Below are 18,529 nucleotides of genomic sequence, written 5' to 3'. Positions count from 1 at the left end.
TGGTATACCAGTGGTGTACACCGTGAATGAAAAGGGTGCCCAGGAGGTGAAGGTGTGCTCTGCGGGCTACGAGAAGCAGCTCGTAACTGTGATGCTGTGCTGCACAGCTGATGGACATAAACTCCCTCCTCATATGATATTTAAAAGGAAGACACTGCCTGCTCGAGAAACTTTCACAAGAAATGTAATTGTGCGGGCAAATGAGAACGGGTGGATGACGGGTGCAATGGTGGAAGAGTGGGTTAAGATTGTGTGGCGATGGCGTCCAGGAGCCCTTCTGACAAAGAAGTCGCTCCTTGTCATCGGCACTTGACCAACAACGTGAAGGCTGCGCTCGCCCAAGCAAACATGGACAGTGACAAGGAACACAGCAATGACGACAACGTTGAATCAGCTCTGCATGTTCAGATTCAATAAATGCTTTTTGCATTTTGTGAACACTGTCCTTGCTTTTTTTGTTCGGCTTACATTCGAGGTAATATTTTTTGTTGTTGCCTTCGGACTTTAAGGGGTCGGCTTAGAATCGGGGTCGGCCTAGATTCGAGTAAATACGGTATGCTGAAACATGAATTTTACAACTCAATAGCTTCATGCCAAGAACAGGCATCACAATTCTGTGAACTGTATCAGACTGTCTAAAAAAAAAACAAAGCATGTTTGCTTAGAGCTTTCTATGTGATAATGCAGTTCATAGTATTGTGGTATCTATTTTTACTACTGAGTTACACATTTGTAAACTTAATTCTTACTGTGCAATTGCTAATTTTCACTGCTGTGCGATTGTCTTTAATTGCACTCAAGTTTAAGTGATAGCATTAACAAATGTTTGAATGCACAAAGTTTACTCGCACCTGAAGGCAATTAAAATAAATCTATAATTAGAAAATTTGCCCGATAAGAATAATGACACCTGTCCTCCCAAGATTATAATGCAAGTGAGAATACAAATGTCACACCCATGCAGAATAATAGCTTATACCCCTGTCAAAGTGGGCAAGTTAAGTGCACTTATGGAGAGTGTCACTCGGTTTAAGTGTACTGTGCCAAATCTAAACTTCGCAAGTGCAGTGTCACTCGCAGAAGAGTGTACTCTGGTCGGAGTGCGTTCACGGAATGCACTTTGCTGGCCGAGTGCTTAGCCTTGCCGCCAGCGGTTTGCATGGTACAAAATGTAATGCATAAAAAAAGGACACATAAGTTCATTTTAGTTATTGAACAGCTTTTAACAAAATAATAGGAACAGAACTCGCTCATATTCTATTTTAGCAGGATCAAATGCAGTCTCGGTGCCCACCACCATGTTCTGGCTTGGCTAGATATTCGTCTTGGCTGGTATTCACTTGCAATACTCTTATAATAAAAATCTCTTCATTTTCTGTTGAGAAAATAAACATTATGTTTTTTTTTATCTATAGTACAATGTAAAACAATAACTTTTTAGTTTTTTCTATAATCTACATATTCAAAAAACATGCTCTTAGGCTGTCGCCACTTTTTTTTTTACTGCGAGTGCGCTTTGTTTTCCCTTTTAGCACCGCTTAGCCTAGAGTATCACTCAAGGCCTCGACGTGCACTTAACTTACCCGCTTGACAGGCGTATTAGGTTCATGTACATCCAACAGCCAGCTAAGGTAAAACAGAGGCACTGACCTTCATTCCTTTGTTGTGGATGGCAACATACTTGCCATCAATGCAGTGGTCAGAAAGTTCAAGGTCTCCCTTTGCAGATGCAGTCACTTGGGCATCAGAGTTGCTCTGTTCTTCACGGTGGGACATAAAGGTGCGCTTTCGCTTGGTACCGCGGTGAGGAGTCACAAACATTTCCGAGCTTGTAGGACTGGATGCTGGGAAGGGAGAAAAAGAATGGCACAAAAGCTTCAAGTTTAGTGGAGACCCTCTTTTGAAAAGCGAATTTAATTTTTTTCAGATAGTTTGATGGAACGTGCACTTACGTATTACAGTGAAATCTCACCAATTTGAAAAATTGAATAATTTAGACTTGTCCTCTGGTCCCGGCAGGCATATGCATTATTTAATGGCATCAAACTCTTGTTCATTCGGCCAAACTTGGAGTGCAGGGAAAGTGAAGTGCTACAAATGTGCGACCCAAAAGAGCAAAAGTGGCACTAATGTCTGACCTAAACTAAGCGGCAGAGTTTGCATCGCCATAGTCATCAGCAGAAAGTGCACAGAAATGACAGGAACACCAGACTGCTTTGTGCCTTTTTGTACCTTTATAATCTTTATTCACGCATTTACCGCTGGGTATAACCTCGCGATGCTCGCATGCTTTCAGAACTGTACAGTTGCAGCAAACAGCATCTTTATTTTGACAGTGCATGCGTTGGTCACGCGCTTTTAACACTGCGTAGTCGTCATCCGTAATCCTGTTGACGTCGTTTCATCTGCAGCAGTTGCGGCACACAGTAGTTACGTTCAGACTCTGTGTGCATGTTCGCCGCTTGTCTTTAAAACTATGTGGTCTCCATCCGCAATCCGGTCAATAGCCCTTTCAGTCATGATGTCTCCATATAGAGACGAGACTTTCTTCGTTGCATTCTTCATAAAAAGCTGCACACTGGTGCGACTAATATTCAAGATACAAATAAATGTAATTAGTGCCATATGATATGAAGAGGCAAAACACTAAAGGTGTTTCAAGATGGATGCCTCCACGTTTTACAGGAGCTCTGGTGAGTTGCTGTTCAAATTTTTCTTTTAACACAGCCTCAATCATTCAGAACAGCTAAAAACCACTGTCTTATGTGAAAAAAGCTAAATTTGAAGAAACAGTTACAGTAAAACCTCGTTAAGCCATATCCGCTTAAACAGTAGTTTCGTTTTAAAGGTAGTAAAGCCAAATTTCTGACTAGCAGCCATTGAACATAATGTGTTTTGTATCCGCGTAAACCGTACCAGCTTATTGCATTCGTGTCAGTTAACAAGTAGTGTTTCCACTTTCCATCACACAAGCACGGGGGCGCGTCGTCTCCATCGGGCAGCTCGGCCAAACAAGCCTCAGAGAGCAGAACAATGACCTCCAAGCACCCTGCGCATTTGCGCGTGAAGCCACATCAACATCATTTCGGTGCCATGCCAGAGTGTTGTTGGCGTCATGCAAACAAGGACTCGCATCATGCCAAAGCTCGGATAAAAAAGACGCCAGATGCTCAGCATAGAAGAAAAAAATGCTGTATGCTTTGATTGAGGATAATTAGCGGAGCTGTTGATGGCTAAAGCTTAATTTTTTCAATGTTTAGTCTAACATGAGAGTGGCGAGTCGATGTTATATGTTACCTTGCGTGCACCACTGCTGTTTGTATGCGTAGCACACAGAACATACAGGGAGAGGTGTTTGCTTGAAGCATTGTTGTGCGCCATATTTTATAAATTCTGTGAGGGTTGAGCGTTGTCATTCCCTCACATAGAATATTGGATTGTGGCAGAATTACTAAACTTGAATTGGATTATGGGGCTGTACATGCCAAAACTACACTCGGATTATGAGGCAAGCCGTAGTGGCGGACTCCAGATTAATTTTGACGCTGTGATGTTCTTTAATGTGTCTCAAAATTTAAGTGCATGTGTGTTTTCTATTTTGCCTTCGTCAAAATGCAGCTGCCGTGATTGGGATCAAATCCACGACCTCTAGCAATGCCATAGCCGCAAAGCCAATGTGGCGGGCACAGAAGTGTCGATTTGACAATCAACTGCTTCCATAGTGTCTTCTGGACCCTTCAATGCACTTTAATTAATGTGGCTGTGCTTCTGCATGCCCTGCGCAAGTTCCCCGCTTGACATATTTGCATGGCATTTATTTTTCAGAAACAGCAGTAATGTACTGTACCGTACCTTGAAGTTGAGCTTATCCTGTTTTCCTGCAACCGCTGTCGTATAGTAGTGGGGTTTCCTTGCCTTCTCATGTCACCTCCCCCAGCTCACTTATATGGGAACTCTCCTTCTCCTCTAATGCGGCTAATGTGGCGACCGCCAGGGAGCTCCAGAGGGCACTGTGCACATTCAACGCAGTGGGGTGAAAACAAGTTCCACCCATCGCCTTTCCTCTCCTCTTACTCATACCTGTCATCTATATACAGGCTCTGAACCAACGACCTCCCGAAAGCAGCAGCAGCAGTGGGAATGTCGAAGGAAGAAGCAAAGAAAGCTTTGCTTTAAAATTAGACATTGTTCGTGCTATCGAACGTGACACGAAGAAGTCTGCGCTGGCACGCACAGGGATCTACTGTTGACTACAGTATGTGGCATTTGTAATGTGAAGAAGTTGCTCGGCAGCTGTGACCGCGAAGAGATGTCGGCTACGAGGTTCGACTTTTCACCATCGTTGCCTCTGTTGTTGTGAAGTGTCAACTAGCGACAGTGATGAGGACGACACAGAAAGCGACAGCACGAGCAATTCAGGCCCGACAGTGGCAGAAGCTGCGCGTTATGTCAGCCTCATGAATGCAATCGTCGCGATGAGACCATCGCCCCGCAATGAAAAAGGCGCCCCGCGACTTCTGCAGCACTACCGCCCACGTGCATGAAGAACATGCAATGCCAATGAGGAATCTTCCATGCGAGTGTTTGCCGAGAAGAGGGGGCTGGCTGAAAAGCTGGCTCGCAGCTGCAGCAAGTTTGAGGCCACCGTCGCCACTACTAGGCCTCCCCGGCATCAAATGAAAATAACACTTTTGTCACGTGAAGTGAATAAATACTGCATGTCTTTTTTTTCCCCTTTCATCGCACTCTCTCTCAGTTCCGTTTTGGGCAGGTAAGTGGGCGATCTCATGCTATTTCAGTTAAGCAGTATTATTGTTTAGTACATACTTTTTCCAAGCTCCGGCCCGCTACAGTTTAATGAGGTTTCACTGTACTCAAGGTTCTGTTACCCAATTTGGAACCGCATCTTCATACGGAGACACTGACTTGCCCTTTATCACGCCGGTGACTCACACACCATGCGAAAATTTTAAACTACTGATGCTTTTATGAACTTGTTGTGCCATCTAGTTCACTGTCGAAGAATGAAATTCTTGTTTTTTGGGTATTCTTTTTATTTTTGTGTGGCAGCAATTTTTAAATGTGGAACAAAGATCGCCGTACACACTGTTTGATTGTGAAGATGGTAGATGCACTCGCTGCCGGACCATCGAGCAAATGATGTTGGTCTGGCAATTATGTCACGTCCTCGAGTGGTTGTCTGGATATCAGCGACTCCTATAATTTCATTCGGGCGAAGCACACCCGCAGAACCAGCCCGTACTGTTGTTTTTGTTTTTGAGTATTTTGTCTGCGTTGCAATTTAGAATTGCTTATGTCCTTCCTGAATAGCTCACTTTACGTCACCGTCCTTGCTCTAAATGTGTTGTGATCATTTGAGGTGTAAGGTACAATGTGAAGGCCCATTGGCCTCAGCAAGTCTGGTTGCCGTTTCCACAGTGGTCCAAGTATACGAATGGTAGCAAAAACCAGGGTCCGCTGCCAGAAATGCAACTTTGTGTATCGCAGCTGAGGACTGTTTCTTACAATATCACAACATGTGCACTCGTTCATGCACCATTCGCACAACCTTGAATAAATAATTTCTCTCCTAGTAAACTGCCAAAGCATAATTGCAAAATAAAAGTTAGTATTGAGTCACGATGTCTCCATATGAGGACGCAACTGAATTCGCATAATTGTCCTAGAGAGAGAGAGAGAGAAATAAACTTTATTGCGAGACCAGGCTTCTTGAGCCCAAAGGTGGGTGGCCTCCTCAGTCCAGATAGCCATGGCTCGCTGCCGCCGCTCGAGCCCTGTTTACCAACCGCAGCTGGCTGTCAGGGTCTTGCGTCACCAGCAGAGCCTCCCACTGGTCTTCCAATTCTTCTTCTGAATCCGCCTCTTTCTGCATAATATCGCCTGGTGGCGATGATGATGGTGGTACTTCTCGATTATTCCTGCATCCAAGCACCATATGGCACAAGGTGTTGGGCGTGTCCGGCGGGCAGAACTTGCAGTCTCGCCCGTAGATGCCCGGGTACATGGCGTGCAGCAGTGTTCCGTGTGGGTAGGTTCCAGCCTGTAGTCTTCTCCAGGTTACCGCTTGGTCCCTACTCATCGTCTTATGCGCGGGTGGGTAGCGACGCCTCTGCTTCCTGTAGTGCGCCAAGATATCCGAGTACTTCTTGGATATCCGTTCATCATCCTCGTCACAGTCGTTGGTACGTGTTCTCTGCGCGTTGGAGATGGCTCGGCGTGCATGATCTCGAGCCGTGGCGTGCGCCGCCTGGTTCCCCGTGAGAGACTCGTGTCCCGGCGTCCAGAGGATTTTTGCTGCATCTATCTTGGTGTTGTTCAAGACCTGAAGTGCTGCCTTTCCAATCCTTCCGTTCATATACCTTCTGCATGCTTCTTGCGAGTCTGTCACCACGGTAACCATGGCCTTCTTGCACGTTGCGATGGCCAGGGCTATGCCCACCTCTTCCGCTGTGCTCGCATCCTTGGCACGTATGGATGTGGCTATAAGTTGTTCGCCCTTCTCGTCGACCACGCTGATTGCGAATCGGTCGTTGGTACTGTACGCAGCTGCATCCGTATATCTAACGTTTTCTTCTTTGCTGTTGGTGCGTGCGAGTATGCGCTTGAGCGCCTGTATTCTCGCCTGTCTCCTTTCCTTGTCGTACTCGGGATGCATGTTTCTGGGAATGGTACTTATGTGTAGCTTGTCTCTGATCTCGTGTGGGATGCGCTGAGGTAGGTGCCTTTCATCCTCAACTTGGTAGCCCAGATCTTGCAGCAGGGCTCTTCCCGTCTTTGTCAGCTTTAGTCTCTCCAGTTGGTTGACGTTGTGCGCTTCCACGAGCTCTTACCACGTGTTGTGGACTCCCATTTTGAGTAATTTCGCTGTGGACGTGGAGGGGGACAGGCCCAAGGCAATTTTGTATGATTTTCTGATGAGGGCATTTACTTTGTCTCGTTGACTGTTCTTCATGTCAACGTATGGGGTCCCATACATGGCGATGCTCGTGAGCAGCGCTTGTATCATTTTCGTGCAGTCTTCTTCCTTGAGTCCGTGGCTTTTGCTCGTCACTTTTGATAAGGTGGGTTATTTGTTGCACTGTTCTCTGAATTTTTTCCAACTCTGCTCCCCCGGCCCTGTCCTTTTGAATCAAGAGTCCGAGGATGCGGAGCGTCGTAACCTGCGGAATCATGATGCCTCCCACCTTTAAGTACATTTTTTCTTCGCACCCTGGACACCTACAGCATCAATACCTGCACGCTTTAAATCTTTCCCTGCAAAATATCATAATTCGTGACTGAATGGGATAGTGACCATGGTTTCAGCCACAATGGTTTCAGCAAACACTAGGTTATTTTTTTTTTTTTTTTTTTTTTTTTACTCTATGCAATGTACACGCAATGTCGCAAACCTAGCGGAGGCTGTCGAGGAAGAAGGGTGACTCTTCCACAGCCCACACGCTGGCAGCAAACATGTCAGCTACATTGCGATGGGTGGACGATTTGTTACCGACCAGCTCAGTGGCAAAATATAAAAAATAAATAATAGAGATGTGTACATGGTAGCAAGAAGCTACACAGATAAAAATGCTGGACTTGTGCCGCGGCTGCAATGTGAACGGAGTATCAAGGCCCTTGCCGTTGCAAGCACTAATCAGTCACAAGATGACGAAAATTGCAGCTTTCACATTGACTTTGTGACAAAATAGAAGAAAAGGTTGCAGATTTATTTAGTAAATAAAGGCAAATTGCTGTAGTAAGCATTTCTTTGTGGTTATCTTGACACCCTCAACAATTTGACATTCAGTTGATTCAGACATTCTTTTTCGGTCCTGTGAAATTCAAATTAATTTTGTTTTACTGTATATATTGATGTTATGGATGTGAATATGCAACAACTTGTTTATGTACGATATCTAGCTGCTTCGGTAGGGTTAAGCCTAGATAAATAAACAAGCAGATGTAGCCATTAGTAGCCCACTTACTTATGCAGTATTTTGGGGTGGTATTCTAAGGCAATCACCTTCATATAGTTTCGCTCTCGCGGAATTTTACAAGACTTGGCACTGCACGCATTTATAATAATACTGTCAACAGCGCTCGTAGCACTGTGCAAAGATAGTTAAATTGACACAGTGCCAGAAATGCTATTGGCAGTATACGCGAACATATTCAGTGCCAACTCGCATGAAATCTAGCGAAAGTGGAACTATCCGCCGAAGTGATCACCCGAGAATACCACCACTGGTTACATTTCATCATGGTGACCACAGGTCAATCAATTATTGTGGAATCGTATGGCATCCTATATTATCATTTTATGAACAGTATAGTACCACACATTTATTCATGTCTACAATGCTTTGTGTACAGTTTGCTTTGTCATTTCCATGCTGTGCACAACATTGAAGTCACTATGCTGTTAGTGGCCAGTTATACTAACGAAAAAAATAAGTGGAAGCACATTTCCTCTCGCATTATTCTCGCAGTGCAGCACCATGCAGTTTCCAACTGCACATACAGGGATGGTGAGCAGCAGAAATATGACATCCCTGCATGTCTCTATCACTACAGAAAAACAGCGTGCAGTATACTAAATCACGAGCAAGTGACAGTATAGTGGAACTTTGCAATAACGAAATTGGTGGGGAGCGTGAAAAATTCACTTTCGCAAGAATTTCGCTGTTGCGAAATGGCACATAACAGATAGGTAATGTGTCGCAGAACAAAACTTTATTGTCAAAATTCCGTTAGCCAACTTTCGCAAGCTTTGCTCGAGGATTTAGAACTGCATTGCCGACAGTACAAAATGGGCTGCATGCGTCCATCAGCAGTGGCAGCACTGCGATGGACCAGTATTCTCGGTCAATGCTTTTGGAGTATGATCAATTTTGTGAGATTTTGCGTAACTTTGCACCTGAAGCAGAGCAAGAGCGCTCTGTGCATGTAACAGCATTTCTCCAGCGCATGCTGTCACCTGTAGGTGCCAACGCATCCCGTGTTGAGCATGAAAGTTGATCGTATCTCGTATACCCAAAGGCAATCAATTGAGATTACAGCCTCTTCGCACAAATATATGTTTGGTAAAATAAAGGCAAATTGCTGTAGTAAGCATTTCTTTGTGGTGCCACGTGCCACTGACACAATGTCTGTCAGTGGCACGTGGAACCAAAACCAGTGTTCTTGAAGCAAGGGATGTGTATTCCCGGACGATTGCCCATTCAAGGCCTGATACGTGCAACTCCATACTGCAACCGCCATTTCAAGTGCCATAAACAATTCCACATCAGTGGCATATGCATTTCCTTGTTTCTTCTGCATTTTTATCATCAAGGCACAGATCAGGCACTGCACTAGGTGTGCAAAAATCATCATCATATGTCGGTAGCAACATGCGTGGAGCTTCAAACGAGTGATCAACAAGCAAGATGGTGGCCATGACATGTTTCCAGTGCACGCAATCACTTCCAGAGCTTGGTTGTTTTTGTAAACAAAAAATGGCGGTGCCCACGCAGTGTAATGTGGTGGCATCTCACGCAATTTTGGTTCAAAGCAAGGTTGACGACTGGGCATGTTGGTATAGCATATTAGAGGTTGGATTGCGCAACATTTTGACGGGACACACAGAAGAGCATGTGTGGCGCTCTGTGGTGTGTCTCTCTTCTGTGTGTCCTGTCAAAATGTTGCGCAATCCAACCTCTAATATGGTTCAAAACAGTCACAATTTAACACATTTTGGAGCCTGCTAGCCTTGTGCAAGTATGTAATATATAGGGCTACGTTCCGCCAAATTTCGTCGCTGCAGGATCGTAGTACAGTGAAACCTCATTAAACCACAGTTGGTCGGAGCTTAGAAAAAAGTATGTACTAAATGGTAGTACTGCTTAACCGAAATAGCGCGAGATAGCCCACTTACCTGTGAAAAAAAAAACAGAACTACGACAGAGTGCAATGAAAGGGCAGAAAACATGCAGTATTTATTCAAGTATTGTGGTATCAAATTTATTCATAGTATTGTGACAAAAGTATGTTATTTTCATTTGATGCCGCAGCGGGCTAGCAGCAACAACGGCGGCCTCAAACTCGCTCAAGCTACGAGCCAGCATTTCTGCCAGCACTTTCGTTTCTACAAACACCTGCATAAGGCTGACGTAACGCGCAGCATCTGCCACTTACGGGCCTGAATTGCCTGTGCTGTCACTTTTCTTGTCGTCCTCATCACTGTTGTTAGGCGACACTTCAGCAATAACATAGGCAATGATGGCGAAAGGCCAAACCCTGTAGCCAATGCATTTTCACAGCTGCAGCAGCATTTCCGACCAACTTCTTCGCATTCCAAATGCCACACACCGCAGTCAACAGTAGATCCCTCTCGCGTGCCAGCACCGACTTGATGCCACATTCTACAGCACGAACAATGTCTAATTTTTATTCTATGCTGAGCACCCGGTTTTTGTCCTAGCTTGCACGACACCACAACACGGGCTACAACGCTGCGACTCTGGCACGGCGGCGGAATGATGCTGATGTTGATGTGGCTTCACCCTTCCAAGCACCCTCTGTGTGCTTGGAGGCCATTCCGCTCTCTGAGGCTTGTTGTTCTGCCGAGCCAACGTACTACAGTGATTTTGCGATAAAAAGCGATATGTGTTAACCGATACGTAAGCAATAAGCTGGTACGGTTTATGCAGATACAAAACGCATTATGTTCAATGGCCGCTGAGTCAGAGATTTGGCTTGACTACATTTAAAGCGAAACTACTGTTTAAGGGTGTGCAGTTTAACGAGGTTGTACTGTACAGCAACATTTCGTTGTTGAGAGGTATGAAATGCATTGAATCCTAAGGCCATTCGCCGGGAATATGAAAATATTTAGTTTTTGTGAGAATTTCGTTGTTGCGGGATTTCGTTATCACAGGTTTTGACTGTATCACCGAAGGTGATCAGTTATGCACGCAGCTTTTAGGGAGAGGAAAACCTGAAGCACTTACTTGGAGTGATGTTGAGGCGTGTCTCTTCTCCCTCAAGCAGCTTGCGGTAGGCAGCAATCTCGAGATCGAGTGCTACCTTAATGTCCAGCAGGTCCTGGTACTCAATCAGTTGCTGCTCCATCTCAGCACGCAGGCGGTGGATCTCCTCGTCCTTCGCAGTCAGGGCTCGGGTGTGCCAGTCACGCTCTTGCTCCAGGAGCCGCTCCAAGTCCCGCACACGGGACGAGAGAGATTGGTTCTGCACATGCCAAGTAGAGCACATAAGTTTAGGAATTTCATTGGAGTGAACTGGTGTTACCATTCCCTACTCTGCAAAAAAAAAAAAAAAAAAAAAAAAAAGACATTACACATTTTCCAATTTAAGTTGGTGTAACTGCATTTACACTATCAAATAAGTGGAATGCACTCGGCATTATCAAGAAAAATTTATATATGCTTTGGCTGAACACTTCATACCAAGATGTCACCACTGGCATGACTACTCACCTCTACATCTTTCCCCATACATCTAGGCTATTATGTCAACATCATTCTAAAGCTTCATTGTATGCCAGCAGCAGCCCTTTGTGTGATATTACATGCACAACTCATACAGATGCTAGCATGAACAACCAATTGGAAAATTAAATGATAGCTGCCATGTGTGACAGCCGCACTGTGTGAATCCTGCCTCAGTGGCTTACCAGTGATTCGAGCTCCGAGATGCGCGAGTTTACACCTTCCAGGCGAGTCTTGTAGGTGTGCAGCTCATCACGGGTCACGGAGGAGTCTGAAGAGCGTCGGTCCAGCAGTTCCTGAAGGTCATGCATCTTGGTCTCGTAGATGCTCTGCATTTCCTCCCGGTTCAGCCGCATCTGTGATTCATACTGCTCGCGAAGCTCCTGCAGCGTGTCTGCCAGTTTGCGCTCGTAGTTCTCTTTCAGCCTCCCGTCAATTTCAGTGATCTCAGTCTGCTTCACAATCCGCACTTCTTCCAGCTCCTGGACCAACAAAGTGGGAGAAAAGGGACGAGGCCGAACAAAATAAAGTCAAGCCAGTGCATCACACTCAAGGAAAGAAGTCAGCAGCCTTATCTTACTGGATGAATGTGAACATTACAGTGATTCTTCATAGCATGGCTGTGATTCTTGATGAACATAGGCAATACAGCAAGAAGCGCCTGCCTCATGCTCTGCAAACTCTTTTGTCACTAAAGGTATGTGTGGCTCAGCGTACTTGCAATGTTTGTGATAACTGGTTTAGTCACACAAAAATTTGCCACAGGCATGACAATATGAATCTGCAAAAAGCTAATTATCTGTCTTTAGAAGCTTACAAAACATATTGCTGTGAAAGCTGCACTAAGTATTACAAAGCACACATGAAGGAGCACATGCGTTACATGATGAGGGTTGAATTACTAGCCTCATTTTTTGTTCTAAGTCTAATTACAAAACTTATCTCACAGCCTGGCTATGCACATTCTTCTGCCATATGGTTCAGCCTGCTTGCAATATTTTGTAATCGCACCTGATTTAGTCACGCTAAGAAAGCAAATGTGTGAAATGTATGCAGCCTGGTAAGACCACATCAAAGGGCCTCTCCCCTTACCAGGTTTGGGCATTGCAGACAAGTGCGGCACAAAGAACATGCAGTGGACATTTCGTCAGCAATGTATCAAACAGCTTCACAGCACTAAAATGTTTAATATTTCAAGCAGAAGCCAGCGCGCTCTTCCTCTTGAGGGAGCCTTGCTTCCAGCCAGCGAGCCAAGGTTACATGCTCAAAGCCTTCTACACAATGTCTTCTTGCAGCATCACTGATCACAGCACATGATTTCGGCAAATAATCCAACGTAGAACCCATGACACACACACTGCTGATGTGTTATGAAAAATTGCCAGGACATTTTATCACGCCAACTTTTCCCTGGCACACAGCAGTTCTGCTTTAACACACTGTTGACTTCTGCTAATTTGGCTGCGGTTAAACCAATTTTTTACATTACTTCAACCCCGACATTTCTGTTTTTTACATTACTTCAACCCATACATTTCTGTGGGCCCAAACTTTAGTTATTTCGATCCCAAAATTGGCCTTCTCCAGATAATTTAAACTTGATCAGTCAGCACACACGCTTCCGATTCCTGTGGTGACCCCAATAGTGAACCCTTAAGTGGCAGTGTCTCAGCAGAGCTTAGGGGACAGTGATTATATTGAACACAAGTAATCTCCTGTCGAAAACGGCTATTTTTGGCCTGCCCTAGGAAGATTTTCAAGCAATAACCATAGCTCACAATATCTGACTATAGGATTCACCTGATTCTAACATGCACCCATCTTTTTTCTGTTTGCTTTTTTTCCAAGAAAATTGTGCCGAAAATTGCTTGCACAGGAAACTGAAACTGCCTTCGAGACATTCATATGCTTCATGACACTGAAAAAATGTGCTGCAGTGAAGCGAACTTTAGGAAATCGGCCGCCATTGTACAACACATTACGCCCTTGCCCATTTTTCTTGCTAAAGAATAGAGAGCGTTAAATTTCTACTTTGTTTAGGAGCTCTAATGTCATTTCTAGTTTTCTACTTTAGACTTGTAAACAGTGAGCGCATGTTTGATTCGGGGCGTGTTACTTGTGCAAATACTGCCAAATTAATCGGCGGTGTCTTCTGGGCATTTTCTTTTTCAGCATCTTGTCTGATTTGACCTGCCAGATAATCAGATCAATTTCATTGGTCCCTTCATGGTCGAACTAATGGAAGTTGACTGTACCAATTACTCCAACGCATGCAGTCTATGCAGCTCTTGATACGTAACGCGTATTCTATGTTTGGCATTCACAATGTTTGACTACAGCAAATGAATGCACCTTTTCATAAAGGGACCTCTGGAAGTCCAGCTGCTCATTCAGTGTTCTGGCTCGGTTGCTGAGTTCTGTGTTACGCAGGATCTGATCTTGCAGTTCTTTCTTGACTCTCTCCAGTTCTTTTGCCAGGGCATCCCGCTCGTTCTCAGCGTCCTGCAAATACATGCACAAGCATCTTTTCAGTATGGCAAGGCAACAGTACAAATGCCTCAATAAAGAAAGGTGTACCTTGAGCAAATGTGCTACTCAATTTTTGTTAAGAAATACCGAAAAGTACACTGAGAAATACTTTATAATGCCTCTTCTTCTCTGTTCCAGGCAACATCAACTGATTGATTCAAGAAGCTTTACAAACCAAGGCAATACCTGGGCCATGTGAGATGCCATGGTGGACAGCTTCAGAGAAATTTTTGCCATCAGGCCTTTTTAAGAATCACAGAGGCCATGGCAAACAATAATTTTCACATTTCATCACCGGGGAAATGTAAAGCATTGTAGAACACCATTTTTATGTTCCACCAACAAGGAATGCAATATATGAGCATGACAAATTGCCTAGCAGAACATTCTGCTTTCCTAGAAATATTCCTGTCAACATTAACTGCACCACACTTGTAATCTGCTGCTGAATGAAACATCCCCGGTGACAGAACTGACAATAGTTATAAAAGAAATTAATATTCTGACAAGCAAGTTAGCTCCTTTCATGGTACTGTAGCTGCTTCTGTTAATCAAAATGTCTACATTAAGAGCTAACTTTATGCATTTCAAGATCAAAACTCTTTTTCAGAGTATTTTTTTCAAGCTGCCACTACTTTGATTTACATTCGTACATTCTGTTTGCAACTACAGGATTTCCATAATAATTAAACTTTTTGTACGAATTTTTATGAAATTACCATGTTACTGAGCCTAAGACATTCCAGGTTTCTCACCTTAAGTTGTGACAATGCCTGGTTCAGGCGCCCTTGCACATCCACAACCTGAGACTCCAATGACGTTGCACGACGCTCTGCTGAGTGGTACTCACGTTCCCGTTTGTTCAGCCTGTACATATAAAAGATTTCACACATTAGTAACATAGAACTATAGATGTTTGCCAAGCAGTAATATCTTAAGAGTTGAATTAATACCATAAGTTGATATCTGCATGTTAAAACAACCCAAGACTACAAGCTGCAATATACAACCCAACAAATAGAATGCAAGTTCTACCCTGAACCCCTTATTTTTCTGCAAGGTACACGGTCAATACCCCCAGGTCAACATGCTATACACGTCTAACTTCGGCCGCAATGAACCTTCAGTGCACTACACTGTTTGGCAAGGAAAAATATCTACCATAAATAACAAAAGCAACAACCTACTAACTGCTATGCCTTGTATTTATATGGAGTTATTCTGTATTTTTTTTCCCACTTTACCATTTGTGTGCAATGAGACTAAATTAGTCTGAAATGACTATATATTAATAAGCTACAATTCTGCATTCAGAAATACTACTGCAGAGACCCACAAATGTACTATGCAAAATACTACAAACCTGCTTTACATTATTTGAATGCCTATCTGGAGCAAAAGTTGTCGCCATGTTAATATCCTCTGTAGTGGCACATGCACCATATCAATAACAACAAAAGCCAGCCAGTCATTGCCTTCAACAGCCAGCTGGCTTTTATGTTGTTGCAGCAGGCTGTACAGTGTGTTTTGTGGGCCTCCTGGTTGTTGATAGCACAGTAGAAATGAAAGTTAAAAAGGATGACTTTATGCTGCTTACTCAGAGCACATTCATATTTAATTATGCATCTGAAAAGCAACATAGGCTCAGAGATGCATGTATCATGCGTATAAGGTAAGCTGCACTGACAGGTATACCTTGTGCACATTTTTTGCACCAATGCAGCGAGTGTTTTCCAGTGTTCAAGCAGGAACAGGCTCACATCTACTGGACAATTAAAGGTTAATTCCATCTAACATTCTCTATTGCTCTGACAGTGAGGATGCATTGCATGCCAATTTCACCAAATACGAAGTATTAGTTCTAAGACAACTTTTTGCAAACATCAGTGCAACGGTGCACCTTTTTTTTTTTTTTTCATTATTTATAGCAGGGCAGTTTTGTCTTCCCATGGCACATTTAGATTTGTGAAATCGGAGCTTGCATTCAAGTATTTGACTATCTGCTCCAAATGGACGAGTGGAATTCAGCAAGAGCTGTAGAGTTTTGCCCAATGACAAGCAAAAATGGCATGTGCTTAGCAGCAGGCCTGAACCAACTTCTGTGTTTTCCATGGAAGAGGTGTGCTGGTTTCTATCAACACACAGTGCAAGATCCTTGATGTAATCCACAAAGCAGCCTAAACTGAATCCCATTTATACTACTGAGCCAAATATTGACATCATATGAACCACTTCTTGCTGCAATATTTGGGCTACAAACTCCTGAACAAGATGAGATGAATAAGTGAGCAAAAGCTAGTAGTTCAACATTCAAGCCTGTCTCTACCTCTCAATCAGAAAACAAAGTTCCACACAGGTAGTACAAGTGTTGAAGTTGAGGAGATATGGTAACAGATCATTTTGTTGTTTACAGTGCCCACATACTAAGGCCTTTGTGTATTGCTATTTCCCTTTGCCTGTCCTTTTTTCCTTAATATGTGTGCAATGTGAAAACCATCGAAATCTACAAATGAGGCTAACTCGGGCTCAACATTAGAAGGAACTTGTGTGGCTTCAACCGTTAAGGTGCATAAGATGAACGCCAATTTGCCTCCCAAGTTAAAATGTCCAAATATAGAACACGTATGAAACCATTCTTTCATGCTAGGCACCTATATTTGTTTCATGAAACTGCAAATTTCACACTGGGACAGAAAAAGCACTTTTCGGTGCAATTAAAGTGTTTCAGTTCAGGAAAAAAAAAAGCGTTACAGAATGTTAAATGCAAGCAGTGCGTTGCACAAAACAAGTGTGGTGGTCTTGTCTTGGTGAGCAGAGTTCAATGCATAGAAAGATGTTACTGCTTTTGGGTTAACAAATCATAAAAGTTAGATTTTCTGCACGTGTAACCTTTCATGAACTCTGATATGGTAGCACCTAGAAGGAAACAAAACTAAGTTTGGCAAGAAACACGTGTTTTCCGCAATTAAACATATTGTTCCACGTCTACTTAGAGCGCCAGGAAAGAAAGTTGAAATTTTTTCTGCCTCTGCTCCTGCCTCTACAACAGAAGTGACTAGCTTATGGCTCTTATCAGTGACAAACCAATTGGGCAAACGATCCGCAGACAGCAGATAGGCAATTGTAATGCGTTTTGCCAACTTTGAGTTCGCTATGGATATGATGTGCAACATGCGATTATCGTTACCGTCCGCTGCAGTCAATCCGCTCGTTTCAGATACAAGCAGCGCGCTGCTCAAATTTGAAACTCTGCGGCTTCCCCGCAACGCGCGCCGCTCCGGAAGCGACGTCGTTTCATTTCCGGGACGATTTCTCCGGATCCTGCCTGGACGCTCGATCAGCGGCACTAGGAATTCTATAGGAAGCTGGCTCAGCCCCTAAAGGAGTACAAGTTGCCTAACGCCCACGCAACCGTATCTATTTCCAACTAGACTAACAAGCCAGGCCCGACTGCTCAAACAACCGAAATCCTTAAAGATGGCGCAGGAACCGACCTACTTGGATGCCTCCCAAAATAACGGTGAAGCAAAAATACAATAAAGGAGAGGACCACACATGGTCGACGAAAACGGCGGCATACTCACTTGGCCTGCAACGCCTCGGCGTCGGCCTGCCATTTCTTCGCTTCCAACTGAAGCTTCGCCCTTTCGTTGGCTGTATCGTCGACGGCCCGCCGGGCTTCGGCCAGCTCTCTCTCGTATAGATTCTTAACGCTGGTCACTTCACGAGTGCGGGTCTCTTGGCTCGTCTCTATCTGCTGTGTGAGTCGACTATTCTCGGTTTCCAACTCACGCACTCTGTCGATGTATGTGGCGAGCCGGTCGTTGAGGTTTGCCAGTTCATTCTTTTCCTGAATCCGGGTAAAGCGAGACTGACTCAACGGCGAACGTGAGCGCCGGTCGTGCCGCCCGCGCCCACCATCGGCCGGAGTCTGAAACCCGGCCGCCGGATTCTCCTCGTTGTCGCCGCGGTCCTGCGACGACGACGCGCTGTGAGAAGATGACGTGGTGGTGACAATGGTCTTGCGAACGCTTCTCGTCGCCATCTTCACTGGCCGGTGTCACGGCTCGAGTGCTCTGCTGTTGTTCACGTTCCCAAAACGTCGACGGCGTACCTTTGCCTCGCCCGAGTACCGGCACCACCAAACACAAGATGGCGAACTGCCGCCACAGGAACGGCTTGTAGCACGCGAAACGTTGCACCCTCTCTCCACTTTCGACGTGACGTCGGTGACGTTATTGATGACGTTTCCTGCCGCGAAATTTGGCTTACCAGCATGCATGATGCACAGCCGGTAACGTTGATCGAAACGCTTCTGACCTGTTCTAACGATTCTGACCACATTGTTTCGCCGAGATTCTTATTAGGGCCGACGCCGCGAGCAAGAGGAGAGTGAACAAATTGATTGAACGTACACCGCCAAAATGTAATAATTGTCTCACATGTGCGTTTGCAGCAGCAGGCTGCTTTCCTCGACGGTTCCGAGGTTCAAAGTCTGCTCCGGAACAACT

The 18,529-nt window shown here is 44.6% G+C and overlaps 1 protein-coding gene across 1 annotated transcript in view; it reads right to left on the bottom strand.

The window, feature by feature from the left end:
- Positions 1-18,207, bottom strand: part of LOC142571603 (lamin Dm0-like) — a 29,060-nt gene extending 10,853 nt beyond the window's left edge. Inside the window, exons 1-6 of the mRNA XM_075680102.1 lie at positions 17,603-18,207; positions 14,774-14,885; positions 13,842-13,991; positions 11,675-11,971; positions 10,992-11,229; positions 1,651-1,844 (exon numbers count right to left, since the gene is read on the bottom strand). Coding sequence (XP_075536217.1) covers positions 1,651-1,844; positions 10,992-11,229; positions 11,675-11,971; positions 13,842-13,991; positions 14,774-14,885; positions 17,603-18,063 — 1,452 coding nt within the window. The 5' untranslated portion in view covers positions 18,064-18,207. The remainder of the gene's footprint in view (positions 1-1,650; positions 1,845-10,991; positions 11,230-11,674; positions 11,972-13,841; positions 13,992-14,773; positions 14,886-17,602) is intronic.
- Positions 18,208-18,529: the final 322 nt, after the last annotated feature.

Source organism: Dermacentor variabilis, chromosome 2 (genome assembly GCF_050947875.1).
Source record: "Dermacentor variabilis isolate Ectoservices chromosome 2, ASM5094787v1, whole genome shotgun sequence".
Taxonomy (NCBI): Eukaryota; Metazoa; Arthropoda; class Arachnida; order Ixodida; family Ixodidae; genus Dermacentor; species Dermacentor variabilis.
The sequence above is the reverse complement of the archived record's forward strand: the minus strand, read 5'-3'. Positions and strand labels throughout refer to the sequence as shown.